Here is a 27,848-nt window from a genome sequence, read left to right on the forward strand (position 1 = left end):
GGCTAAAGGGATCAAGGGATATGGGGAGAAGGCAGGGACAGGGTACTGAATTTGGATGATCAGCCATGATCTCATTGAATGGCGGAGCAGGCTCGAGGGGCCGAATGGCCTACTCCTGCTCCTATCTTCTATATTTCTCACCCATCCTGAATAGTGTGTAGTTCATTCCTGACACCCCCCCCCCCACACTCTTAACAGTTTGTAGAACCAGGTTACTCATGGTGTTCCAGATCCATTCTGGAGTCCTAGCTCATCCTATTATCCTCGCTCCTTCTCGTGTTCCTGAGTCCCAATCCCCTCATATTCTCAGATCCATCTGGAGTCCCAGCTCCTCCCCATGTCCTGATCCTCTCAAGAGCCCTGATTCGTTCTCCCTGGAGATCCTGCCTCCCCCTCGCACTCCCGGAGTCCTGGATCATGCCATTATAAATACCCTGCTTCTGTTTTTTATTTTATTGCTTTGCTGGTTCCGGCCTCGCCGTATGCTGACACACAAAGAACAGAGTGCTCACTGTTTTAAATAAGATAGAATCAAAGATTTATTTTGTTCTGTGTATGTGCCTGTGTATGTCTGTGTATGTTTGTGTGTATCTGTGTGAGTGTGTGTTGTCTGTGTGTGTGTATCTGTGTGTGTGTGTATCTGTGCGTGTGCGTGTGTGTATCTGTGCGTGTGTGTATCTGTGTGTATGGTCTGTGAGTGTGTATTGTCTGTTCGTGTTTGTGTATTGTCTGTGAGTGTGTGTATTGTCTGTGAGTGTGTATTGTATGTGAGTGTGTATGTGTGTATTGTCTGTGTGTATGTGTGTATTGTCTGTGAGTGTGTGTATTGTCTGTGAGTGTGTATTGTATGTGTGAGTGTATGTGTGTATTGTCTGTGAGTGTGTGTATTGTATGTGAGTGTGTATGTGTGTATTGTCTGTGAGTGTATGTGTGTGTATTGTCTGTGTGTGTGCGTGTGTGTGTAGGGCGAGGGGCCCAGGTCAAAGAGATCATCTCTAAGCCTTTACACATTGCTTTTTTTATCACTGTGCGGGAAGGTTGCAAAGGGTTAAACACAGGTTTCGTTGGCGAAGGGGGAATATGCAGCTCCGGCCGAGACTGTGGAGAATCCTCTCACATCTGACTGTCGTCTTCCACCAGCTCCTGGATACTGCACAGCAGGGAGTTGAAGGACGGGCGATTATCTGCTTTCTGCAACAGACAGCAAAGGGAAAGGGTTGGTGAGAAACAGCACAAAACCAGCTCAGGAAACAACCATGTGTTACATCAGACGAATCCCTCGTAACACAGTGGGACTGTAATTCTAATCAGGCAGCAAATACAGAGCCTCCAGACCACAGACAACCAAGGCTCGGCAACCAGCGATGGACAATAAATGGGGCCTTGCCAGCAATGCACACAAATATTTTCTTTTAGTTTCTTTTTAAACTGAGTCATCACCAATGAAGGCCCCAGATTCGATTGCCGGCCTGTGCTGAGTTATCTGATCCCAGATTCCATCACACCCTCGCCTCCAATGCCCTTGTCCCCAGTAAAACCATTCCTCTCTCCCACTCTAGCCGTTCCCCCCAGAATGGCCCCTATCTCCACTACCTAAATGCCATTGATCACCAGACCTGGCTGGACCACATAAAGCACTATCGGGTCCTGCTCTCTTCTGCAAAACTGCTGACTACTACAGGATCATCCTGGAATGTAAAGATAACCCTTGGCTTCTCTACTACAAACCATCTTCTTAAACCCCTCTCCCCTGCCTCTTCCACCCTCATATCCAACAACAAGTGCGAGGAGCTCGTGCACTTCTTTGTCACTAAGATTGAGACCATCTGATCAGCTGCCTCTCCCTTCTCCTAGCAAGGTTCCCCCTGTCCTAGCCCTGAACTTGCATCTTTGTCCAGTTTCTCTCCGATCTCCCCTCATGCCCTCTCCAAGCTCATCTTGTCCATGAGACCCACCTCCTGCCCTCTCAACCCTATTCCCACCAAACTGCTGACCACCCAACATCACTCCTGGCCCCCATGTCAGCTGATACTGTAAACGGTTCCCACTACTCAGGTACTGCCCCCTTCTTTTCAAATCTGTCATCATCACCCACCTCCTCAAAAAATAAACACCCTTGACCCCTCTGTCCTTGCAAACTACCACCCCATCTCCAACCTCCCGTTCCTCTCCAAAGTCCTTGAACATGTTGTCGCCTTCCAAATCCATGCCCATCTTTCCCACAACTCCATAGCTGAACCTCTCCAATCAAAGTCACTAATAAATTCAATAGCAAATTCAGGAGAAACTTCTTTACCTAGAGAGAGTGGTTAGAATGTGAAACTCGCTGCCACAAGGAGTACGATAGCAAAATACTGCAGATGTTGGAAATCCGAAATAACAACAGAAAATGCTGGAAAAACTCAGCAGGTCAGGCAACATCCGTGGAGAGAAATTTGAGTTGACGTTTCGGGTTGGACCCTTCTTCAAAACTGGAAAGAAAAGAAACTAGATCGGAGGCAGGGCTGTGATCGGACAAAAGAATAAAAGAAACAAAAGAAGTAAAAGAGATTAGAAGCTAGACGAGATGGTAATAGGCTGGGATTAGGTGTAAAGTGTACTGGCAGGGCAAAAGATAGCTGCCAGGTGTGAGAGAGAAACAAAAGGAAAGGGGGGCGGGGGAGGAAAGGAGTGGAACAATTACAAGAGAAAATGAAATGGGGGCCGAGCTTATGATCTGAAATTGTTGAACTCGATATTGAGTCCGGAAGGCTGCAGACTGCCTAATCGGAAGATGAGGTGCTGTTCCTATTACCATCTCGCCACAAGGAGTAGTTGAGGTGACTAGCGTAGGAACATAGGAACAGGACGAGGCCGTTTAGCCCCTCGAGCCTTTTCCGCCATTCAATGAGATCATGGCTGAACTGCGATCTAACTCGATATACCTGCCTTTGGCCCATATCCCTGAATACCTTTGATTAACAAAATCTATCAATCTCAGATGAAAAATTAACAACTGATCTCGCATCAATTGCCATTTTCGGAAGAACTTCTACCACCCTTTCATCATAATAATCATAATCAACTTTATTGTCATTGTTAGTGCACAAGTCTGACAGGTCTAGACAGACTGGATGCAGAAGGAATGTTTCCCTTGGCGGGTGAGAACAGAACTAGAGGACATAATTTAAGGATAAGGGCTAAACCATTTAGGACAGAGATGAGGGGGAATTTCTTCACTCAGAGAGTGGTGAACCTGTGGAACTCATTGCCACAGAGGGCAGTGTACGCCAGCTCATTAAATATATTTAAGAGGGAATTAGATATATTTCTACGGGCAAAAGGGGTTAAGGGTTACGGAGAGAAGGCGGGGACGGGATACTGAATTAAAGGATCAGCCATGATCTCATTAAATGGCGGAGCAGGCACGAAGGGCCGAATGGCCTACTCCTGCTCCTATCTTCTATGTATCTATGTATCTAAGTGCAGTACAACGAAATGTAGGCTTGCGGCTCCCGAGAGTGTTCATTTAGATTAAGACATTTAAACATTCAACATACATTTGGCTTGTAATACATTAACATAAACCTAACCATAATAAAGTGCATTGGCAGATGTGCAGGCTTTAGAGTTTATTTGTGGAGTTCAGTAGGATGACAGCCCTGGGAAAGAAGCTGTTCCTAAATCTGGTCGTTCGGGTGTGAATGCATCTGTAGCGTCTCCCAGATGGTAGGAGGGCGAACAGACTGTGGCTGGGGTGGGTAGGGTCTTTGATGATGGACCGTGACCTCCGTAAACAGCGTTTCTGGTATATGTGCTCTATGGTCGGTAGCCGGGTGCCGGTAATGCGTTGGGCAGTTTTGACTACCTGCTGCAGGGCTTTCCGGTCATAGCTACAGCTGCCATACCATACTGTGATACAGGTCGTCAGGATGCTCTCTATTGTGCAGCGGTAAAAGTTAGAGAGGATCAGGGGTGACAGGTTACATCCCTTCAGCCTCCTTAGGAAATATAGGCGCTGCTGGGCCTTCTTCACCAGAGAGGAGGTATTGAGGGACCAGGAGAGGTCTTCTGTGATGTGGACTCCGAGGAACTTAAAGCTGTCCACCCTTTCCACCACAGCCCCATTGATGTGGATGGGGGTGTGACTTCCGCCTTTAGACTTCCTGAAGTCCACAATGATTCTTTGGTTTTCTTGATGTTAAGGGCCAGGTTGTTATCGGCGCACCACTTCACGAGATGCTGGACCTCCTCCCTGTAGGCTGACTCATCATTGTTGATGATCTGGCCTACTACCGTGGTATCATCCGCAAACTTGATGATGGTGTTGGAACCATTAACAGCCACACAGTCGTGGGTGAAGAGGGAGTAGAGGAGGGGGCTCAGCACACATCCTTGTGGGGCCCCCGTGTTCAGGGTCGGGGGGGGGGAGGTGTGGTTACCTAATTTGACAGACTGGGGTCTGTTAGGAAGTCCAGGGTCCAGTTGCAGAGGGAAGTGTTCAGGCCAAGAGTTTGGAGTTTGGTGGCCAGCTTGTTGGGGACGATAGTGTTGAATGCTGAGCTGTAGTCTATGAACAGCATTCTGATGTAGGTCTCTTTACCATCTAAGTGATTCAGTGCAGTGTGTAGAGCAGTTGTGATTGCATCCTCCGTTGATCTGTTTGCACGATAGGCAAACTGGTGTTGGTCAAGAGAGGCGGGAACACTGGCTTTGATGTGAGCCAGGACCAGTCTCTCGAAACACTTCATTATGATGGGTGTGAGTGCGACAGGTCGATAGTCATTCAGGCACGTCACAGCCGTTTGTTTTGGCACAGGAATAATGGTAGCGGTCTTGAAGCATGTAGGGACTACTGCCTGGGCCAATGACAGATTGAAGATGGCGATGAAGACATCAGCCAGCTGATCAGCACATTCCTTGAGTACCCGTCCAGGGATGCTATCCGGTCCAGCAGCCTTTCGTGTGTTCACTCCGCGTAGAACACCCCTTACGTCGGAGGTCGACAGAGTGAGCACCTGGTCTTCTGGGGGTGGCAAGGCTTTGGTAGCCGGCTCCCTGTTGTCCCTGTCGAAGCGAGCGTAGAAGTTGTTGAGTTCCTCCGGAAGGGAGGTATCGCTAACCGGGGGGGCTGGTGTTTTTGCTCTTGTAGTCAGTGATTGACTGGATGCCTTGCCACATGCGCCGGGGGTCCGAGTTGTTGTGGAAATGATCCTCTATCCGCAGTGTCTGTTTCCTTTTGGCAGTCCTGATACCCTTTTTTAGGTTGGTCCTAGCTGCACTGTAAGCCGCCGCGTCGCCAGATTTAAATGCTGCGTCGCGTGCTTTCAACAGCGAGCGGACCTCTCCGTTCATCCAGGGTTTCTGGTTGGGGTATGTCCTGATATTTTTATGGGTCGTGACGACCTCGACGCAGCTGTTAATGTAGAATAGCACTGTGGATGCGTATTCCTCGATGTCATTATGGGCAAACATGCCCCAATCAGTGCGTTCGAAGCAATCCTGAAGCTCCGAGACTGCCCCCTCTGGCCATACTTTCACTGATCTCACTGATGTTCTCACTCTTTTGTGTGTAGCAATGTTTCCTAATTTCAGTCCTGAAAGGTCTGGCTCTAATTTTTAGACTATGCCCCCTAGTCCTAGACTCTCAACCAGCGGAAATAGTTTCTCTCTATCTACCCTATCTGTTCCCCTTAATATCATGAAAACTTTGATCAAATTGCCCCTTAACCTTCTAAATTCTAGGGAATACAACCCTAGTTTGTGTAAACTCTCCTCATAATTTAACCCTTGGAGTCCGGGTATAGATACATTTAAGGGGAAGCTAGACAAACACATGAGGGAGAAAGAATAGAGGGATATGTTGATGTGGTGAGATGAAGAAGGGTGGGAGGAGGCTCTTGTGGAGCATAAATACTGGCACGGACATGTTGGGCCAAATGGCCTGTTTCTGTGCTGTAAATAATATGTAATACTGTGTAACATCCTATGTGACTGTGACCGTGGTAAACTAACCCTTTTCAACATCCTTCTCAATTTATCTGCGGGATTTGACATGGTTCACCACACCATCCTCCAACACCACTCCTCCGTTGTGCAGCTGGGTGGGACTGCCCTCACCTGGTTCCTCTCTAATCTATGCAGTCATAGCAGAGAATCTCCTGAAATGACCTGTCTTCCACTCCTGCACCGTTACCTCTGGTGTCCCCACAGGATCTATCCTTGGCCTCCTATTTCTCATCTACATGCTGCCCCTCGGCGACATCATCGGGTTCCACGTGTATGCTGATATCACTGAGCTCTACCTCACCACCCCCGCTCTCGATCACGCTGCTTGTCCGACATCCAGTACAGGATGAGCAGAAATTTCTTCCAATTAAATATTAGGAAGACCAAAGCTATTGTCTTCGGTCCCCACCACAAACTCTGTTCCCTAGCCACCGACTCCATCCCTCTCTCTGGCAACTGTCTTAGGCTGAACAAGACTGTTCACAAACTTGGAGTCCTATTTAACCCTAAGCTGAGCTTCCAACCCCGTATCCTCTCCATCACCAACACTGCCGATCTCCACCTCTGTAATATCACAGGTCTCCGCCTCTGCCTCAGCTCATCTGTTGCTGAAACCCTCATCCATACCTTTGTTACCTCTAGACTTGACTATTCCAAGGCTTTCCTGGTCTGCCTTCCATCTTCCACCCTCTGTAAACTTCAGCTCATCCTAAATTCTGCTGCCCGTATCCGGAATGGTAGCATAGTGGTTATGTTATGAAATTATCGGATTGTAGAGTCATAGAGTCATAACAATTGTCGTAAAAAAAAGTCTGGTTCATTAATGTCCTTTAGGGAAGGAAATCTGCTGTCCTTACCTGGTCTGGCCTATATATGACTCCAGACCCACAGCAATGTGGTTGACTCTTAATTGCCCTCTGAAATGGCCCAGCAAGCCACTCAGTTGTATCAAACTGCTACGAAAAACAATAATAAGAATAAAACCAGACGGACTACCCGGCATCAACCTCGACACCGGCAGACACGACAACGGCACACCCAGCCCAGTCAACCCTGCAAAGTCCTCCTCACTAACATCTGGGGACTTTTGTGAGAATTGGGAGAGCTGGCCCCCAGACTAGTCAAGCACAGCCTGACATAGTCATACTCTCAAAATCATACCTTTCAGCCAAAGTTCCAGGCTCCTCCATCACCATCCCTGGGTATGTCCTGTCCCACCGGCAGGACAGACCCACCAAGGGTAGTGGCGCAGTGGTATACAGTTGGGAAGGAGTGGCCCTGGGAGTCCTCAACATTGACTCCGGACCCCATGAAGTCTCATGGCTTCAGGTCAAGTATGGGCAAGGAAACCTCCTGCTGATTACCACCTACCGCCCTCCCTCAGCTGATGAATCAATACTCCTCCATGTTGAACACCACTTGGAAGCAGCACTGAGAGTAGCAACGGCACAAAATGTACTCTGGCTGGGGGCCTTCAGTCACCACGAGTGGCTCGGTAGCACCACTACTGACCGAGCTGGCCGAGTCCTGAAGGATATAGCTGCCAGTCTGGGCCTGCGACAGGTGGTGAGAGAACCAACACGAGGGAAAAACCTACTTGACCTCGTCCTCACTAATCTACCTGTCACAGATGCATCTGTTCATGACAGTGTCAGTAGCTGTGACCATCGCACAGTCATTGTGGAGACGAAGCCCCGTCTTCACACTGAGGACACCCTCCATTGTGTTGTGTGGCACTACCACCGTGCTAAATGGAATAGATTCAGAACAGATCTGGCAGCTCAAAAGTGGGCATCTATGAGGCGCTGTGGGCCATCAGCAGCAGCAGAATTTTAATCCACCACAATCTGTAAACTCATGGCCCAGCCATCCCTCACTCTACCATTGCCAGACAATGACTGTATCCAACAAGCAATAGTCTAACGACTGCCCCTTGACATTCAACGGCATTACCATCACCGAATCTCCCCCCATCAACATCCTGGGGGGGATCACCATTGACCAGAAACTTAACTGGATCAGCCACATAAGTACTGTGACCACAAGAGCAGGTCAGAGGCTGGGTATTCTGCAGCACGTGTCTAACCTCCTGACTCCCCAAAGCATTTTCCACCATCTACAGGGCACAAGTAAGGAGTGTGATGGAATACTTTCCACTTGCCTGGATGAGTGCAGCTCCAACAACACTCAAAAAGCTCAACACCATCCAGAAAAAAGCAGCCCATTTGATTGGCACCTGTTGCGTCCGTGCATAATAAGACACAGACTGCGGAGAACGGTACAACAGGTGTTTACTCAACGTGGCTCACACTGCAACTGATCTGTGCAGATTACTACTCAGTGCTACATACAGGTGTGGTCACTGCCGGTACTGCAGTATACATGAGCTGTAAAACATAGTTCCCCCCTTATAAAGGTATATACATTACAATTCCTCCCCTTTTAGATTAACAGTACCATAACACTCATTTAACAATTAAATATCAAACTAATTACAATTAACACTTTTAACATGCAACATTAGCTGAAAATAGTCTATTTATAAATTCAGTCTTTGGGGAGGCTTCCTGATCCTTTCTGGATAGCGCCTTTCCCGAGTGTCTTGCTCTTGGTGCGGACGCGATTCTGGCCCCCTGTCGTCGGTTGGTTCATCAGCTTCCGATGCTACTGTTTCTGGGGTAGATGCGACCTGTACGTCGGGTTCATCACCAGGTACGTATGGGCGAGGCATGGGGTTGACTTGTTCCTGTGACTCTAGGATCTGGTCAGCATGGCACCTCACGATGCTCTCCCCAACGTCCACTGTGTACATTAGTGGGCCCTGCCGTGTGCATATCGTTCCTGGCTGCCATTTTTCTGTTCGGTAGTCGCGGGCCAAGACTGGTTGCCCTACATTGAAGCTCCTTGTTGGCTTCTCATGGATGTGCTGGAATTGCTTACTCTCAACATCTCTTCGTATGTTTGGTCTGAGCAAATCCAGGCGAGATCTTAACCTTCGGTTAAAGAACATCATGGCTGGGGCCTGGTTGGTGACTGCATGTTTCGCATTCCGGTAGGCGAACAGGAAATTGTCCACCTTGTGCTGCAGCGGAATGTTGTCATTGTACATAGCCTTTATTGCCTTCTTAAAGGTTTGTACGAACCTCTCAGCCAATCCATTTGTGGCTGGATGATACGGGGCGGATGTGTAATGCCTTACCCCATTCTTTTTCAAGAACCTCCGGAACTCTTCGGACACAAACTGTGGTCCGTTGTCGGAGCAAATCTGTTCTGGCAAGCCATTCCTGGCAAAAATTGTCCGTAGGACTGCAATAGTTTTCTCCGTGGTGGTGGAGGACATTTTGATGACCTCAGGCCATTTCGAGTGCGCATCCACGGCTATTAAAAACATTGAGTCCATGAATGGACCAGCAAAATCAATATGCACCCGTTGCCATGGAGATGAGGGCCACTCCCATGGGTGTAGAGGGGCCTGTGGTGGTGCATTTTGGGGTTTCTGGCATCCTGAGCAGCTCTTGGTCAGGTCCTCGATTTGTTTATCGATTCCCAGCCACCACACATAAGCCCTGGCTAGGCTTTTCATTTTTACCCCTCCCAGATGACCCTCATGAAGCTCATTGAGCACTCTATCCCTTAACTTGGGTGGAATTACCACTCGGGATCCACACATCAAGGTCCCCCAGCACACTGACAGCTGTTCTCTCCTTGTCGAGAATGCTGGCAACAGTGAGTCGCCATGTGCTGGCCATCCCTTCACCGTCAAATCATATACCCGAGACAGTGTCGGGTCATTTCGGGTTTCCTTTTCGATACAAGCGTTAGTTACCGGTAGGTATTCAACTATCGTCGAATGGAATATTTCGACAGGATCCACTGCTGGTGCTTCCTCCGCAGTAGGCAGTGGCAGGCGTGATAGCCCATCAGCATTTCCATGCTGTTTCGTCCCCTTATATTCAATCTCATAGTGGTGCGCCCCTAGAAAAAGTGACCATCTTTGTAGTCGTTGTGCAGTCATCACCGGAACGCCCTTCTTCGGATTAAAAATGGAGACAAGAGGCTGGTGATCAGTCAGCAAGGTGAATTTCTGCCCGTGCAGATAGTGATTGAACTTTTTCACTCCCCACACTAGGCTGAGGGCCTCCCTGTCAATCTGGGCGTAGTTACGCTCGGCTGAGGTTAGTGATCGTGATGCGAAGGCTATTGGCCTCTCTGAGCCGTCCGAGAATTTGTGCGACAGCACCGCTCCAATGCCGTAGGGTGACACATCACATGCCAACCGAATTGGTAATGCCGGGTTGTAATGGGCCAATACCTCTTTTGATGTGATTAGTGTTTTGCTCTTCTGGAAAGCTCGTCTACATTCGTCGCTCCACTTCCATGGCACCCCAGTTTGCAGTAGGGTGTTCAGTGGGTGTAGTATTGTAGACAAATTTGGCAAGAACTTATGGTAGTAGTTTACCAGCCCGAGGAACGACCTCAGTTGTGACACATTTTCCGGTGCTGGAGCCTTGACTACTGCCTCAATCTTCTCTGGGGATTTATGTAACCCCTCTTTATCGATAACGTGGCCACAATACGAGATCTGTTTTCTGAAAAACTCGCATTTGGGGCGGTTAGCTCAGAACCCATATTCCTGCAATCTAGTGAGCACCTGCTCCAGGTTGGCAAGGTGATCACTGTCATTTTCGCCCGTGACCAGGATGTCGTCCAAATAACACTGGGTCCCTGGGATCCCTTGCAGGACTTGTTCCATTGCCCTCTGCCAAATAGCCGGAGCTGATGCTACCCCAAATACCAGCCGGTTGTATTGGTAGAGACCTTTATGGGTGTTGATTGTGAGGTATTTTTTTGATGCTTCTTCTACCTCCATTTGCAGATACGCCTGGGCCAGATCAATCTTAGTGAAGCGCTTCCCTCCAGATAGCGAGGCGAAAATATCTTCAATCCGCGGAAGTGGATATTGTACGGTGTGAAGGACCGGGTTCACTGTTACCTTAAAGTCCCCACAGATGCGAACCTTCCTTGGTTCCCCAGGCGTGCTGCTCAACGACTTTTTCATCACAGGGACGATGGGTGTAGCCCACTCGCTCCAGTCTACCTTGGACAGTACACCTGAACGTTCCAGACTCTCCAGCTCTGCTTCGACGGCTGGGCGGATCACATAAGGTACCGGTCTGGCCTTACAAAATTTTGGGCTTGCGTTTTCTTCAATTTTAATCGTCGCTGTCATGCCTTTTAGTGTTCCGAGTCCTTGCTGGAACACTTCTTTCGCGTCAGTTAGGATCTTTGACAGTCGCCCAGGTGTGACGTCGTCATCCTTTTTGTCAGCCACAGTCAGTGCCTGTATGGAATGGCAATCCAGTTGTATTTTCCGGATCCATTCACGTCCCAGTAATGGTGGTCCTCCATCTTGCAATACATACAGGTCTAGTTTTGGTGTTTCCTTACCGTTACATATAACGGTCACCCTTATTTTTCCTTTGGGGTAGACTTTTTGCCCCGTGTACGTCTTCAAAATAATTTTTGTTTCTCTCAAGGGTATGTGTGAGAATAGCCGCTCGTAGTCCCGTCGGTTTAGGACTGTTAGGGCTGATCCTGTGTCCAATTCCATCTTTACCTGGACTCCTGCTAACTTGAGAGTGACCCAAATGGTTTGGTGACCCTCCGTTGTGATCACATTATGTAGTTTCAGACAACTCAGTTCTCTGCTTTCGGAGTTGTTATCACTCTTTTGTTCGTCTGAACTATTCTCCGTCATCTTATGTACCTTCTTGTACTTTCCTTTGGTAGGTTTCTTATTGCTGGTTTTCTTTCCCGACCTGCAGACTCGTGCTATGTGTCCTACTTTTCCACACTGTCTGCACACTTTGTCTTTGAACCAGCAATCATTCTGGTCGTGTGTTGTTCTGCCGCAGCGATAGCACTTCTCTGTTCCATGTGACATTTCGTTTGTGCCATATTCTTGCGGTCTCTGTTGTATCTCTGCAGCGCCCCGTGCTGCTGCTTCATATGATACCGCTATGCTGAAAGCCTTTTCCAGCGTAAGGTCCTTTTCAGATAAAAGCTGTTTCTGGGTTCCTTTACTTTGAAGCCTACACACAAACTTGTCCCTTAAGGTATCTGCCAGTCCCGTTCCAAACTGGCAGTGTTTCGATAGTTTGCGCAGTTCTGTTAAATAATCAGCATTGCTTTCATCCTTATGCTGGTTCCGTTTGTGAAACTTGAATCTTTCTGCTATCAGCAGCGGTGTGGGGTTTAAATGTTCCTTTAGTATCCTTACTATGTCTTCAAAACTCTTTTCCATTGGCTTCGTTGGGGTTACTAGATTTCGTAATAAACCATACGTCTTTGCACCCATTAAATTTAACAATACCGACCCTTTCTTGTCATCTGACACCTCATTTGCCTTGCAGTACACCTCTATCCGTTCGACATATATAGTCCAATCTTCGACTTCATTGTCAAATGCGGTGATACTGCCACTCTTTGGCATTTTGGGTGTGGTTTAAAATGGCGTCTCCCACGCTTTCCTTCCTCCCCCGCTGCTGCCAACGCCGCTCCCGGCGGTTCTCGTGGCAATGGCGGCGCCCTGTAGGTTTTGCGCGCTTCTCCTGCGCTGCTGCCAACGCCGCTCTCGGCGGTCCTCGTGACAATGGCGGTGCCTCGCGGGTTTCTGCGCGTCTCTCTCTCCCTCTCTCTGACGCTGCTTGGCCCCTGAACACCGGCTGAGCCCTGTGCGCTCTGCCCTCTCTCTCCCCCGTCGACGCTGCTCGGCCCTTTGCTGTGCCGCTCGGTCGGGCTCTAGCCCGCCGCTGTCCGAGAAGGGTCTGCGCACTACCTGTTGCCAGCCTGTTTCGCTGGACCACCTCGACTGGAAAGCCAAGCCTGGCTCTCGACAGCCTCCCCCGCAATTCTCGAGTCTTTGCTGGATGACTGGGCGGTTGCCTGTGGTCGACGCCCGAGTCTCTGGCCTTGACCTCCAATCCACTGATCTCCAGGAACGAATCCCCGGGAGGTGATGCAGAGTTGCAGGTAGGTTCGAACCTGCCTCGTCGGCAATGTTGTGTCCGTGTATAATAAGACACAGACTGCGGAGAACGGTACAACAGGTGTTTACTCAACGTGGCTCACACTGCAACTGATCTGTACAGATTACTACTCAGTGTTATATACAGGTGTGGTCACTGCCGGTACTGCAGTATACATGAGCTGTAAAACATAGTTCCCCCCTTAAAGGTATATACATTACAGCACCCCATCCACCACCTTAAATATTCACTCCCTCCACCACCAGCGTACCATGGTTGCAGTGTGTACCATCTACAAGATGCACTGCAGCAACTCGCCAAGGCTTCTTCGGCAGCACCTCCCAAACCTGCGACCTCTACCACCTAGAAGGACAAGGGCAGCAGGCGCATGGGAACACAACCACCTCCAAGTTCCCCTCCAAGTCACAAACCATCCTGACCTAGAATGTAACGGCTTCAGCGGCACTTCCCTCTGCTCGCCGCCTGAGGGCGGTTTTTGAGGCCTCGGTGCACTGCTGCCGTGCCTTCTGGGCCCCTCTCCTCACCTGTTTCTCGAGTAATTGTTCTCATCAGAGTAAATTAGGCTAGTTAATAAAGCTGGCTCGGTCCAGTCCCTGTTTTGTCTCTGTGCCTCTGGCCTCACCTGTGTGTTGTTAAAGTATTTGTCTCCTGTCTCATTTGAATAATTATGTCACGTGACCACTCTGGCCTGTATTTAAGCTTCCTGTTTCCTGTCCTCTTTGCTCAGTCCTGGGTTCGCCTGCCTGCAAGTAGCAGCTCTCTCGAGTCTCTGTGTTTTTGAGTATCAAGTGAAGCATCTTTTGAGTTCTACCCGGTCCCAAGTCTTGGATAGGTTTCCTGCGCTTGGGTCCACTACCGAAACCCTAGCAAAACGGCCCCTGAATGCACGGCCCCGTGACATAGAAGTATATCGCCGATCCTTCTTCGTCGCTGGGTCAAAATCCTGGAACTCCCTCCTTAAAAGCACTGTGGGAGCACCTTCACCACACGGACTGCAGCGGTTCAAGAAGGCAGCTCACCACTACCTTCTCAAGGGCAATTCGGGATGGGCAATAAATGCTGGCCTTACCAGTGATGCCCACATCCCAGGAATGAATATGAAAAAAAACTCACCCATCACCCCTGTGCTCGCTGACCTACATTGGCTCCCAGTCTGGGAATGCCTCGTTTTAAATATTCTCTTCCTTGTTTTCAAATCCCTCCATGGCCTCACCACTCCCTATCTCTGTAACCTCCTCCAGCTCTACAGCCCCCCGAGATCTCTGTGCTGCTCCAATTCTGGCTTCTTGTGCATCCCTGATATTAACCGCTCCACCAATGGCGGCCGTGGCTTCAGCTGCCAAGGCCCTAAGCTCTGGAATTCCCTCCTTAAAACTCTCCGCCTTCTATCGCTATTTCTTTAAGACGCTCCTTAATACCTTAAGACCAAGCTTTGGTCATCTGTCCTAATATCTCCTCCTGTGTCTCGGTGTCAGACTGTGTCTGAAGACGCACCTGTGAAGGGCCCTGGGATGTTAAAGGTGCAGTATAATTGCAGGCAGTTGTTCAGTCTGTGCTGGGTTATCTGACTGCAGCCAGGGCGATGGTTGGGACCTTGACAACAACCTTGTTGGGATGAAGTGGAACCGATGCCAGCTCCCTGGTGCTGATCACTATCTCGCTCCACCCGTTAGATAGAATCCCCGGGAGCTGCACTGGGGATTGTCCGGATCGCCCGCCACAACTTTGGTGGAATGCGCTGAGGAAATGGGGGATGTTTGCAGATGTCAGGAGAGGGCAGGGTTGAGCTCGTCTGCGATGCACCATATGGCCAAATAGGCCACCGACATGCCTCACCTGTGTGAGTAGGGTGGGGGCAGGCGGCAGTTTACTTACAATCTTCCAGAATCTTTTCACTTTCCTGCCAGTTCGTGTAAGGTGGATTATTCTGGCTCTCTCTTGATCGTGATTCAGCGCTCCCTCCCTTGGCCTTGGATTCTATCACTATTATGACACGAGTTTACCTGAACTGTATTGCCATTTCCTTACTCTAGATTTCAGGTGTACCGAGCTCTAGTCAGACCGTATCTGGACACTGTGCTCAGTTCTGGGCTCCGCACCTCAGGAAGGATAGATTGACCTTGGAGGGGGAGCAGCGCAGATTCACCAGAATAATACCCCGGGGCCTAGAGGGTTAAATTATGAGGACAGGTTGCATAAACGTGGCTTGTATTCCCTCGAGTATAGAAGATTAAGGAGATGATCTAATTGAGGTGCTTAAAATGATAAGGTGAATTTGATAGGGTAGGTACAGAGAAACTACTTCCTCTGGTGGGAAGAGTCCAGAATAAGGGGGCAAAACCTTAAAATTAGAGCCAGGCCATTCAGGGGTGAAATCAGGAAATAATTTTTTACGCAAAGAGTCGTAGAAATTTGGAACTCTCTCCCCCAGAAGGCCCTGGATGCTAGAGATAGAGAGACAGACGGAGAAAGAGAGAGGCAGAGAGAGAGAGAGAGACAGAGAGAGGCACAGAGAGAGGGGGGGGGGAGGGAGAGGGTAGGAAAAGGGGAAAGGGACAAGGAGGGGGAGGGGAGAGGGGTGGGGGAGGGGAGAGGGGGAGAGAAGGGTGGGGAGGGGAGAGAGGTAAGGAGAGGGGGTGGGGAGGGGAGAGGGGTAATGAGAGGGGGTGGGGGAGGGGAGAGGGGTAAGGAGAGGGGTGGGGGAGGGGTGAGGGGTAAGGAGCGGGAGAGGGGTGAGGGAGAGGGGTGGGGGAGGGCAGAGGGGTAAGGAGAGGGGGTGGGGAAGGGGAAAGGAGGGGGAGAGAGAGGTGGGGGAGGGGAGAAGGGTAAGGAGAGGGTTGGGGGAGGGGAGAAAGGAAGGAGAGGGCACCTCCTGTTCCCATACCTGGGCACATTGTAGCAGGCAGGTGCAGCACAAAGAGGGAGACCAGACAGCTCTTCCCGACACTCGACCCTTCCTTGCCACCCAATATGCCCAGACAGGAAACCCGACCCCCTCTCCTTTGCCCCTTCCTCTCTCCACAGCCCTGACTGTAGGGCACAGGGCCACAGGTCCTGCCATCTCCCTCACTCCAAACATGTATCTCACCCAACCAGTCATACTTCACCCGTGGAAGTGAACTTTGGTTGGCTATTCGATCAAGGGGTGTGTGGGACGCATCAACCAGGAGAAGGAACCCTGGATGATTTCCCCTCTCCCCCTCAGCCTAGTACTGGGGGCACTGCCCCTAGAACCTGATAGCCACACCTGGTAACACAGTGGGCCGAAACCAGGGCATTCCTGGTCCAATCTACCCACCTCCGCATCGGGCAGCACGTGAGTGATCAGGAAAAAGAAAGACTTGCATTTCTATAGGGCCTTTCACAGGATGTCCAAAGTGTTTTACAGCCAATTAAGTATTTTTTGAAGCACAGCCACTGTTGTAATGCAGGAAATGCGGCAGCCAATTTGCACACAGCAAGATTCCACAAACAGCAGTGTGATAATGACCAGATCATCTGTTTTAGTGATGCTGGTTGAGGGATAAATATTGGCCAGGACACCAGGGATAACTCCCCTGCTCTTCTTCCAAATAGTGCTATGGGATATTTTATGTCCACCTGAGAGGGCAGGTGGGGCCTTGGTTTAATGTCTCATCCGAAAGATGGCACCTCTGACAGTGCATCACTCCCTCAGCACTGCACTGGAGTGTCAGCCTGGATTATGCGCTCAGGCCTTTGGAGTTGGGCTCAGAGGTGAGAGTGCTCCCACTGAGCCACAGCGGACAGAGAATCGGTTTCAGGATGCTCTAAAGGTAACCAAATTCCCTCTCCAAGCGGTTAATAAATAAATACGTCAGAGACTTACATCCTCCCAGCAGCTGGTCATGATGTTGTAGACGTTCTCGGAGGCCTGCTGAGGCCTGTACAGGCGCCGCCCCTGGAGTATATGGTCCACCACGTCCGCATTGTTGAACCTCTCGTAGGGCGTTTTCCCCAAAGAGAAGGTCTCCCACATCAGGACCCCTGTGACATGGAGTAAAGACATCAGTAAACACAGAGAGCAAGGGCGGCCACCAGTGAAACTAGTGACGGCTCACAGAAGCAACTCATTCGCCCATCACTCAAATGGGGGCCCTTTCACCTTTGCCCCATCCTTCCGTTATTGCTTCTCCTCTTCGAACCAATATTGACAAATCACGATCCAGCACAGAAACAAGCCATTCGACCCATCAAGTCTGGACTGATGATTTTCACCACATGAGCCACCCACATTAATCCCACTTTCCTGCTCACTTCCCATACCCATTAATATCCCACGCAGTCTGATCCCACTCTCCTCCACACTCTCCATACCCTTTAATATTCCACCCAGCCTAATCCCACTCTCCTCCACACTCTCCATACCCTTTAATATCCCACCCAGTCTAATCCCACTCTCCTCCTCACTCCTCTACCTTTTAATATCCCACCCAGTCTAATCCCACTCTCCATACCCTTTAATATTCCACCCAGTCTAATCCCACTCTCCTGCTCACTCCTGTACACTTTAATATCCCACCCAGTCTAATCCCACTCTCCTTCACACTCTCCATGCCCTTTAATATCCCACCCAGTCTAACCCCACTCTCCTGCTCACTCCCTGTACCCTTTGATATCCCACCCAGTCTAATCACACTTTCCTGCTCACTCCCCATACCCTTTAACATCCCACCCAGTCGAATCACACTCTCCATACATTTTAATATTCCACCCAGTCTAATCCCACTCTCCTGCTCACTCCTGTACCCTTTAATATCCCACCCAGTCTAATCCAACTCTCCTGCTTACTCCCCGTACCCTTTCATATCCCACCCACTCTAATCCCACACTCCATACTCTTCAATATTCCACCCAGTCTAATCCCACTCTCCTGCTCACTCCTGTACCCTTTAATATCCCACCCAGTCTAATCCCACTCTCCTGCTCACTCCCCGTACCCTTTCATATCCCACCCAGCCTAACCCCACGCTCCTGCTCACTCCCCGTACCATTTAATATCCCACCCAGTCTAATCTCACTCTCCTGCTCACTCCCCATACCCTTTAATATCCCTCCCAATCGAATCCCACTTTCCTGCTCACTCACCATACCCTGTAATATCCCACCCAGTCTTATCCCACCCAGTCTAATCCCACTCTCCTGCTCACTCCCCGCACCCTTTAATATCCCACCCAATCTAATCCCATTTTCCTCCTCGCTCCCCAAACCCTTTAATATCCCACCCAGTCTAATCCCACTCTCCTGCTCACTCCCCGTACCCTTTAATATCCCACCCAGTCTAACCCCACTCTCCTGCTCACTCCCCCTACCCTTTAATATCCCACCCAATCTAATCCCACTTTCCTGCTCACTCACCATACCCTGTAATATCCCACCCAGTCTTATCCCACTCTCCTGCTCACTCCCCGTATCCTTTGATATCTCACCCAGTCTAACGCCACTCTCCTGCTCACTCCCCGTACCCTTTAATATCCCACCCAGTCTTATCCCATTCTCCTGCTCACTCCCCGTACCCCTTCATAACCCACCCACTCTAATCACACTCTCCTGCTCACTCCCCATACCCTTTCATATTCCACCCAGTCTAATCCCACTCTCCTGCTCACTCCTTTACCCTTAAATATCCCACCCAGTCTAATCCCACTCTCCTCCACACTCTCCATACCCTTTAGTATCCCACCCACTCTAATCCCACTCTCCTCCTCCTGTACCCTTTAATATCCCACCCAGTCTAATCCCACTCTCCTGCTCACTCCCCGTACCCTTTAATATCCCACCCAATCTAATCCCACTTTCCTGCTGACTCCTTGTACCCTTTAATATCTCACCCAGTCTAACCCCACTCTCCTGCTCACTCCCCGTACCCTTTAATATCCCACCCAGTCTAATCCCACTCTCCTGCTCACTCCCCGTACCCTTTAATATCCCACCCAATCTAACCCCACTATCCTGCTCACTCCCTGTACCCTTTAAAATCCCACCCAGTCTAATCCCGCTCTACTGCTCACTCCCCGTACCCTTTAATATCCCACCCAATCTAACCCCACTATCCTGCTCACTCCCTGTACCCTTTAAAATCCCACCCAGTCTAATCCCGCTCTCCTGCTCACACCCCATACCCTTTAATATCCCACCCAGTCTAATCCCACTCTCCTGCTCACTCCCCGTACCCTTTAATATCTCACCCAGTCTAATCCCACTCTCCTGCTCACTCCCCGTACCCTTTAATATCTCACCCAGTCTAATCCCACTCTCCTGCTCACTCCCCGTACCCTTTAATATCTCACCCAGTCTAATCCCACTCTCCTGCTCACTCCCCTTACCCTTTAATATCTCACCCAGTCTAATCCCACTCTCCTGCTCACTCCCCGTACCCTTTAATATCCCACCCAATCTAACCCCACTCCTCCTGCTCACTCCTGTACCCTTTAATATCCCACCCAGTCTAATCCCACTCTCCTGCTCACTCCCCATAGCCTTTAATATCCCACCCAGTCTAATCCCACTCTCCTGCTCACTCCCCGTACCCTTTAATATCTCATCCAATCTAATCCCACTCTCCTGCTCACTCCCCATACCCTTTAATATCTCACCCAATCTAATCCCACTCTCCTGCTCACTCCCTGTACCCTTTAATATCTCATCCAATCTAATCCCACTCTCCTGCTCACTCCCCGTACCCTTTAATATCTCATCCAATCTAATCCCACACTCCCTGTACCATTTAATATCCCACCCAGTCTAATCCCACTCTCCTGCTCACTCCCTGTACCCTTTAATATCTCACCCAGTCTAATCCCACTCTCCTGCTCACTCCCCAAACCCTTTAATATCTCATCCAATCTAATCCCACTTTCCTGCTGACTCCCTGTACCCTTTAATATCCCACCCAGTCTAATCCCACTCTCCTCCACACTCTCCATACACTTTAACATCCCACCCAGTCGAACCCCACTCTCCTGCTCACTCCCCATACCCTTTAATATCCCACCCAATCTAATCCCACTCTCCTGCTCACTCCCCGTACCCTTTAATATCCCACCCAGTGTAATCCCACTCTCCTGCTCACTCCCTGTACCCTTTAATATCCCATCCAGTCTAACCCCACTTTCCTGCTCACTCCCCGTACCCTTTAATATCCCACCCAGTCTAATCCCACTCTCCTGCTCACTCCCTGTACCCTTTAATATCCCACCCATTCTGATCCCACTCTCCTGCTCAATCCCCGTACCATTTAATATCCCACCCAGTCTAATCCCACTCTCCTGCTCACTCCCCATAGCCTTTAATATCCCACCCAGTGTAATCCCACTCTCCTGCTCACTCCCTGTACCCTTTAATATCCCACCCAGTGTAATCCCACTCTCCTGCTCACTCCCCGTACCCTTTAATATCCCACCCAGTGTAATCCCACTCTCCTGCTCACTCCCTGTACCCTTTAATATCCCACCCAGTCTAATCCCACTCTCCTGCTCACTCCCTGTACCCTTTAATATCCCACCCAGTCTAATCCCACTCTCCTGCTCACTCCCCGTACCCTTTAATATCCCACCCAGTCTAATCCCACTCTCCTGCTCACTCCCTGTACCCTTTAATATCCCACCCATTCTGATCCCACTCTCCTGCTCACTCCCCATAGCCTTTAATATGCCACCCAGTCTAATCCCACTCTCCTGCTCACTCCCCGTACCATTTAATATCCCACCCTATCTAACCCCACTCTCCTGCTCACTCCCCGTACCCTTTAATATCCCACCCAGTCTAATCCCACTCTCCTGCTCACTCCCCATACCCTTTAATATCCCACCCAGTCTAATACCACTCTCCTGCTCACTCCCCGTACCCTTTAATATCCCACCCAGTCTAATCCCACTCTCCTGCTCACTCCCTGTACCCTTTAATATCCCACCCAGTCTAATCCCACTTTCCTGCTCACACCCCATACCCTTTAATATCCCACCCAGTCTAATCCCACTCTCCTGCTCACTCCCCGTACCCTTTAATATCGCACCCAGTCTAATCCCACTCTCCTGCTCACTCCCTGTACCCTTTAATATCTCACCCAGTCTAATCCCGCTCTCCTGCTCACTCCCCGTACCCTTTAATATCCCACCCAATCTAACCCCACTATCCTGCTCACTCCCCATACCCTTTAACATCCCACTCAGTCTAATCCCACCCTCCTGCTCACTCCCCATACCCTTTAACATCCCACCCAGTCTAATCCCACTCTCCTGCTCACTCCCCATAGCCTTTAATATCCCACCCAGTCAAATCCCACTCTCCTGCTCACTCCCCGTACCCTTTAATATCCCACCCAATCTAACCCCACTCCTCCTGCTCACCCCTGTACCCTTTACTATCCCACCCAGTCTAATCCCACTCTCCTGCTCACTCCCTGTACCCTTTAATATCCCACCCAGTCGAATCCCACTCTCCTGCTCACTCCCCGTACCATTTAATATCCCACCCAGTCTAATCCCACTCTCCTGCTCACTCCCCATACCCTTTAATATCCCACCCAGTCTAATCCCACTCTCCTGCTCACTCCCCATAGCCTTTAATATCCCACCCAGTCAAATCCCACTCTCCTGCTCACTCCCCGTACCCTTTAATATCCCACCCAGTCTAATCCCACTCTCCTGCTCACTCCCCGTACCCTTTAATATCCCACGCAGTCAAATCCCACTCTCCTGCTCACTCCCCGTACCATTTAATATCCCACCCATTCTAATCCCACTCTTCTCCTCACTCCTGTACCCTTTAATATCCCACCCAGTCTATTCCGAGTCTCCTCCACACTCTCCATACACTTTAACATCCCACCCAGTCTAACCCCACTCTCCTGCTCACTCCCCATACCCTTTGATATACCACCCAGTCTAATCCCATTTTCTTGCTCACTCCCCGTCCCCTTTAATATCCCATCCAGTCCAACCCCACTCTCCTGCTCAGTCCCCGTACCCTTTAATATCTCACCCAGTCTAATCCCACTTTCCTGCTGACTCCTTGTACCTTTTAATATCCCACCCAGTCTAATCCCACTCTCCTGCTCACTCCCCATACACATTAATATCTCACCCAGTCTAATCCCACTCTCCTGCTCACACCCTGTACCCTTTAATATCCCACCCAGTCTAATCCCACTCTCCTGCTCACTCCCCATAGCCTTTAATATGCCACCCAGTCTAATCCCACTCTCCTGCTCACTCCCCGTACCCTTTAATATCCCACCCAGTCTAATCCCACTCTCCTGCTCACTCCCCATAGCCTTTAATATCCCACCCAGTCAAATCCCACTCTCCTGCTCACTCCCCGTACCCTTTAATATCCCACCCAATCTAACCCCACTCCTCCTGCTCACTCCTGTACCCTTTAATATCCCACCCAGTCTAATCCCACTCTCCTGCTCACTCCCCATATTCTTTAATATGCCACCCAGTCTAATCCCACTCTCCTGCTCACTCCCCGTACCCTTTAATATCCCACCCAGTCTAATCCCACTCTCCTGCTCACTCCCCATAGCCTTTAATATCCCACCCAGTCTAATCCCACTCTCCTGCTCACTCCCCGTACCATTTAATATCCCACCCAGTCTAATCCCACTCTCCTGCTCACTCCCCGTACCCTTTAATATCTCATCCAATCTAATCCCACTCTCCTGCTCACTCCCCGTACCCTTTAATATCTCATCCAATCTAATCCCACTCTCCTGCTCACTCCCCGTACCCTTTAATATCTCATCCAATCTAATCCCACTCTCCTGCTCACTCCCCGTACCATTTAATATCCCACCCAGTCTAATCCCACTCTCCTGCTCGCTCCCCAAACCCTTTAATATCCCACCCAGTCTAATCCCACTCTCCTGCTCACTCCCTGTACCCTTTCATATCCCACCCATTCTGATCCCACTCTCCTGCTCACTCCCCATAGTCTTTAATATGCCACCCAGTCTAATCCCACTCTCCTGCTCGCTCCCCAAACCCTTTAATATCCCACCCAGTCTAATCCCACTCTCCTGCTCACTCCCCGTACCCTTTAATATCCCACCCAGTCTAATCCCACTCTCCTGCTCACTCCCCATAGCCTTTAAAATGCCACCCAGTCTAATCCCACTCTCCTGCTCACTCCCCGTACCCTTTAATATCCCACCCAGTCGAATCCCACTCTCCTGCTCACTCCCCGTACCCTTTAATATCCCACCCTATCTAACCCCACTCTCCTGCTCACTCCCCGTACCCTTTAATATCCCACCCAGTCTAATCCCACTCTCCTGCTCACTCCCCGTACCCTTGAATATCCCACCCAATCTAACCCCACTATCCTGCTCACTCCCCGTACCCTTTAATATCCAACCCAGTCTAATCCCACTCTCCTGCTCGCTTCCTGTACCCTTTAATATCCCACCCAGTCTAATCCCACTTTCCTGCTCACACCCCATACCCTTTAATATCCCACCCAGTCTAATCCCACTCTCCTGCTCACTCCCCGTACCCTTTAATATCGCACCCAGTCTAATCCCACTCTCCTGCTCACTCCCTGTACCCTTTAATATCCCACCCATTCAATTCCCACTCTCCTGCTCACTCCCCGTACCCTTTAATATCCCACCCAATCTAACCCCACTACCCTGCTCACTCCCCATACCCTTTAACATCCCACCCAGTCTAATCCCACTCTCCTGCTCACTCCCCGTACCCTTTAATATCCCACCCAGTCTAATCCCACTCTCCTGCTCACTCCCCATAGCCTTTAATATCCCACCCAGTCAAATCCCACTCTCCTGCTCACTCCCCGTACCCTTTACTATCCCACCCAGTCTAATCCCACTCTCCTGCTCACTCCCTGTACCCTTTAATATCCCACCCAGTCGAATCCCACTCTCCTGCTCACTCCCCGTACCATTTAATATCCCACCCAGTCTAATCCCACTCTCCTGCTCACTCCCCAAACCCTTTAATATCTCATCCAATCTAATCCCACTTTCCTGCTGACTACTTGTACCCTTTAATATCCCACCCAGTCTAATCCCAATCTCCTGCTCACTCCCCATAGCCTTTAATATCCCACCCAGTCAAATCCCACTCTCCTGCTCACTCCCCGTACCCTTTAATATCCCACCCATTCTAATCCCACTCTTCTCCTCACTCCTGTACCCTTTAATATCCCTCCCAGTCTCCTCCACACTCTCCATACACTTTAACATCCCACCCAGTCTAACCCCACTCTCCTGCTCACTCCCCATACCCTTTGATATACCACCCAGTCTAGTCCCATTTTCTTGCTCACTCCCCGTACCCTTTAATATCCCATCCAGTCCAACCCCACTCTCCTGCTCACTCCCTGTGCCCTTTAATATCCCACCCAGTCTAATCCCACTCTCCTGCTCACTCCCTGTACCCTTTAATATCCCACCCAGTCTAATCCCACTTTCCTGCTCACTCCCTGTACCCTTTAATATCCCACCCAGTCTAACCCCACTCCCCTGCTCACTCCCTGTACCCTTTAATATCCCACCCATTCTGATCCCACTCTCCTGCTCACTCCCCATACCCTTTAATATCCCACCCAATCTCATCCCACTCTCCTGCTCACTCCCTGTACCCTTTAATATCCCACCCAGTCTAATCCCACTCTCCTGCTCACTCCCCATAGACTTTAATATCCCACCCAGTCTAATCCCACTCTCCTGCTCACTCCCCGTACCCTTTAATATCCCACCCAGTCTAATCCCACTCTCCTGCTCACTCGCCATACCCTATAATATCCCATCCAGTCTAATCCCACTCTCCTGCTCACTCCCCATTCCCTTTGATATACCACCCAGTCTAATCCCATTTTCTTGCTCACTCCCCGTCCCCTTTAATATCCCATCCAGTCCAACCCCACTCTCCTGCTCAGTCCCCGTACCCTTTAATATCTCACCCAGTCTAATCCCACTTTCCTGCTGACTCCTTGTACCTTTTAATATCCCACCCAGTGTAATCCCACTCTCCTGCTCACTCCCTGTACCCTTTAATATCCCACCCAGTCTAATCCCACTCTCCTGCTCACTCCCCATACACATTAATATCTCACCCAGTCTAATCCCACTCTCCTGCTCACTCCCTGTACCCTTTCATATCCCACCCATTCTGATCCCACTCTCCTGCTCACTCCCCATAGTCTTTAATATGCCACCCAGTCTAATCCCACTCTCCTGCTCGCTCCCCAAACCCTTTAATATCCCACCCAGTCTAATCCCACTCTCCTGCTCACTCCCCGTACCCTTTAATATCCCACCCAGTCTAATCCCACTCTCCTGCTCACTCCCCATAGCCTTTAAAATGCCACCCAGTCTAATCCCACTCTCCTGCTCACTCCCCGTACCCTTTAATATCCCACCCAGTCGAATCCCACTCTCCTGCTCACTCCCCGTACCCTTTAATATCCCACCCTATCTAACCCCACTCTCCTGCTCACTCCCCGTACCCTTTAATATCCCACCCAGTCTAATCCCACTCTCCTGCTCACTCCCCGTACCCTTGAATATCCCACCCAATCTAACCCCACTATCCTGCTCACTCCCCGTACCCTTTAATATCCAACCCAGTCTAATCCCACTCTCCTGCTCGCTTCCTGTACCCTTTAATATCCCACCCAGTCTAATCCCACTTTCCTGCTCACACCCCATACCCTTTAATATCCCACCCAGTCTAATCCCACTCTCCTGCTCACTCCCCGTACCCTTTAATATCGCACCCAGTCTAATCCCACTCTCCTGCTCACTCCCTGTACCCTTTAATATCCCACCCATTCAATTCCCACTCTCCTGCTCACTCCCCGTACCCTTTAATATCCCACCCAATCTAACCCCACTACCCTGCTCACTCCCCATACCCTTTAACATCCCACCCAGTCTAATCCCACTCTCCTGCTCACTCCCCGTACCCTTTAATATCCCACCCAGTCTAATCCCACTCTCCTGCTCACTCCCCATAGCCTTTAATATCCCACCCAGTCAAATCCCACTCTCCTGCTCACTCCCCGTACCCTTTACTATCCCACCCAGTCTAATCCCACTCTCCTGCTCACTCCCTGTACCCTTTAATATCCCACCCAGTCGAATCCCACTCTCCTGCTCACTCCCCGTACCATTTAATATCCCACCCAGTCTAATCCCACTTTCCTGCTGACTACTTGTACCCTTTAATATCCCACCCAGTCTAATCCCACTCTCCTGCTCACTCCCCATAGCCTTTAATATCCCACCCAGTCAAATCCCACTCTCCTGCTCACTCCCCGTACCCTTTAATATCCCACCCATTCTAATCCCACTCTTCTCCTCACTCCTGTACCCTTTAATATCCCTCCCAGTCTCCTCCACACTCTCCATACACTTTAACATCCCACCCAGTCTAACCCCACTCTCCTGCTCACTCCCCATACCCTTTGATATACCACCCAGTCTAGTCCCATTTTCTTGCTCACTCCCCGTACCCTTTAATATCCCATCCAGTCCAACCCCACTCTCCTGCTCACTCCCTGTGCCCTTTAATATCCCACCCAGTCTAATCCCACTCTCCTGCTCACTCCCTGTACCCTTTAATATCCCACCCAGTCTAATCCCACTTTCCTGCTCACTCCCTGTACCCTTTAATATCCCACCCAGTCTAACCCCACTCCCCTGCTCACTCCCTGTACCCTTTAATATCCCACCCATTCTGATCCCACTCTCCTGCTCACTCCCCATACCCTTTAATATCCCACCCAATCTCATCCCACTCTCCTGCTCACTCCCTGTACCCTTTAATATCCCACCCAGTCTAATCCCACTCTCCTGCTCACTCCCCATAGACTTTAATATCCCACCCAGTCTAATCCCACTCTCCTGCTCACTCCCCGTACCCTTTAATATCCCACCCAGTCTAATCCCACTCTCCTGCTCACTCGCCATACCCTATAATATCCCATCCAGTCTAATCCCACTCTCCTGCTCACTCCCCATTCCCTTTAATATCCCACCCAGTCTAACCCCACTCTCCTGCTCACTCCCCATACCCTTTGATATACCACCCAATCTAATCCCATTTTCTTGCTCACTCCCTGTACCCTTTAATATCCCATCCAGTCTAACCCCACTCTCCTGCTCACTCCCCGTACCCTTTAATATCCCACCCAGTCTAATCCCACTCTCCTGCTCACTCCCTGTACCCTTTAATATCCCACCCAGTCTAATCCCACTCTCCTGCTCACACCCCATACCCTTTAATATCCCACCCAGTCTAATCCCACTCTCCTGCTCACTCCCTGTACCCTTTAATATCCCACCCAGTCTAATCCCACTCTCCTGCTCACACCCCATACCCTTTAATATCCCACCCAGTCTAATCCCACTCTCCTGCTCACTCCCTGTACCCTTTAATATCCCACCCAGTCTAATCCCACTCTCCTGCTCACTCCCTGTACCCTTTAATATCCCACCCAGTCTAACCCCACTCACCTGCTCACTCCCCGTACCCTTTAATATCCCACCCATTCTAATCCCACTCTCCTGCTCACTCCCCATACCCTTTAATTTCCCACCCAGTCTAATCCCACTCTCCTGCTCACTCCCTGTACCCTTTAATTTCCCACCCAGTCTAATCCCACTCTCCTGCTCACTCCCTGTACCCTTTAATATCCCACCCAGTCTAATCCCACTCTCCTGCTCACTCCCTGTACCCTTTAATATCCCACCCAGTCTAATCCCACTCTCCTGCTCACTCCCCATACCCTTTAATATCCCACCCAGTCTAATCCGACTCTCCT

General features: G+C 50.2%; 1 protein-coding gene across 1 annotated transcript in view; it reads right to left on the bottom strand.

The window, feature by feature from the left end:
* Positions 1-514: 514 nt before the first annotated feature.
* btk (Bruton agammaglobulinemia tyrosine kinase) overlaps positions 515-27,848 on the bottom strand; it is a 407,843-nt gene continuing 380,509 nt past the window's right edge. Inside the window, exons 16-17 of the mRNA XM_085987158.1 lie at positions 16,885-17,042; positions 515-1,191 (exon numbers count right to left, since the gene is read on the bottom strand). Coding sequence (XP_085843284.1) covers positions 1,114-1,191; positions 16,885-17,042 — 236 coding nt within the window. The 3' untranslated portion in view covers positions 515-1,113. The remainder of the gene's footprint in view (positions 1,192-16,884; positions 17,043-27,848) is intronic.

This window comes from Somniosus microcephalus, chromosome 1 (genome assembly GCF_052327205.1).
Source record: "Somniosus microcephalus isolate GS21.2 chromosome 1, FLI_Smic_1.0, whole genome shotgun sequence".
NCBI classification, from domain to species: Eukaryota; Metazoa; Chordata; class Chondrichthyes; order Squaliformes; family Somniosidae; genus Somniosus; species Somniosus microcephalus.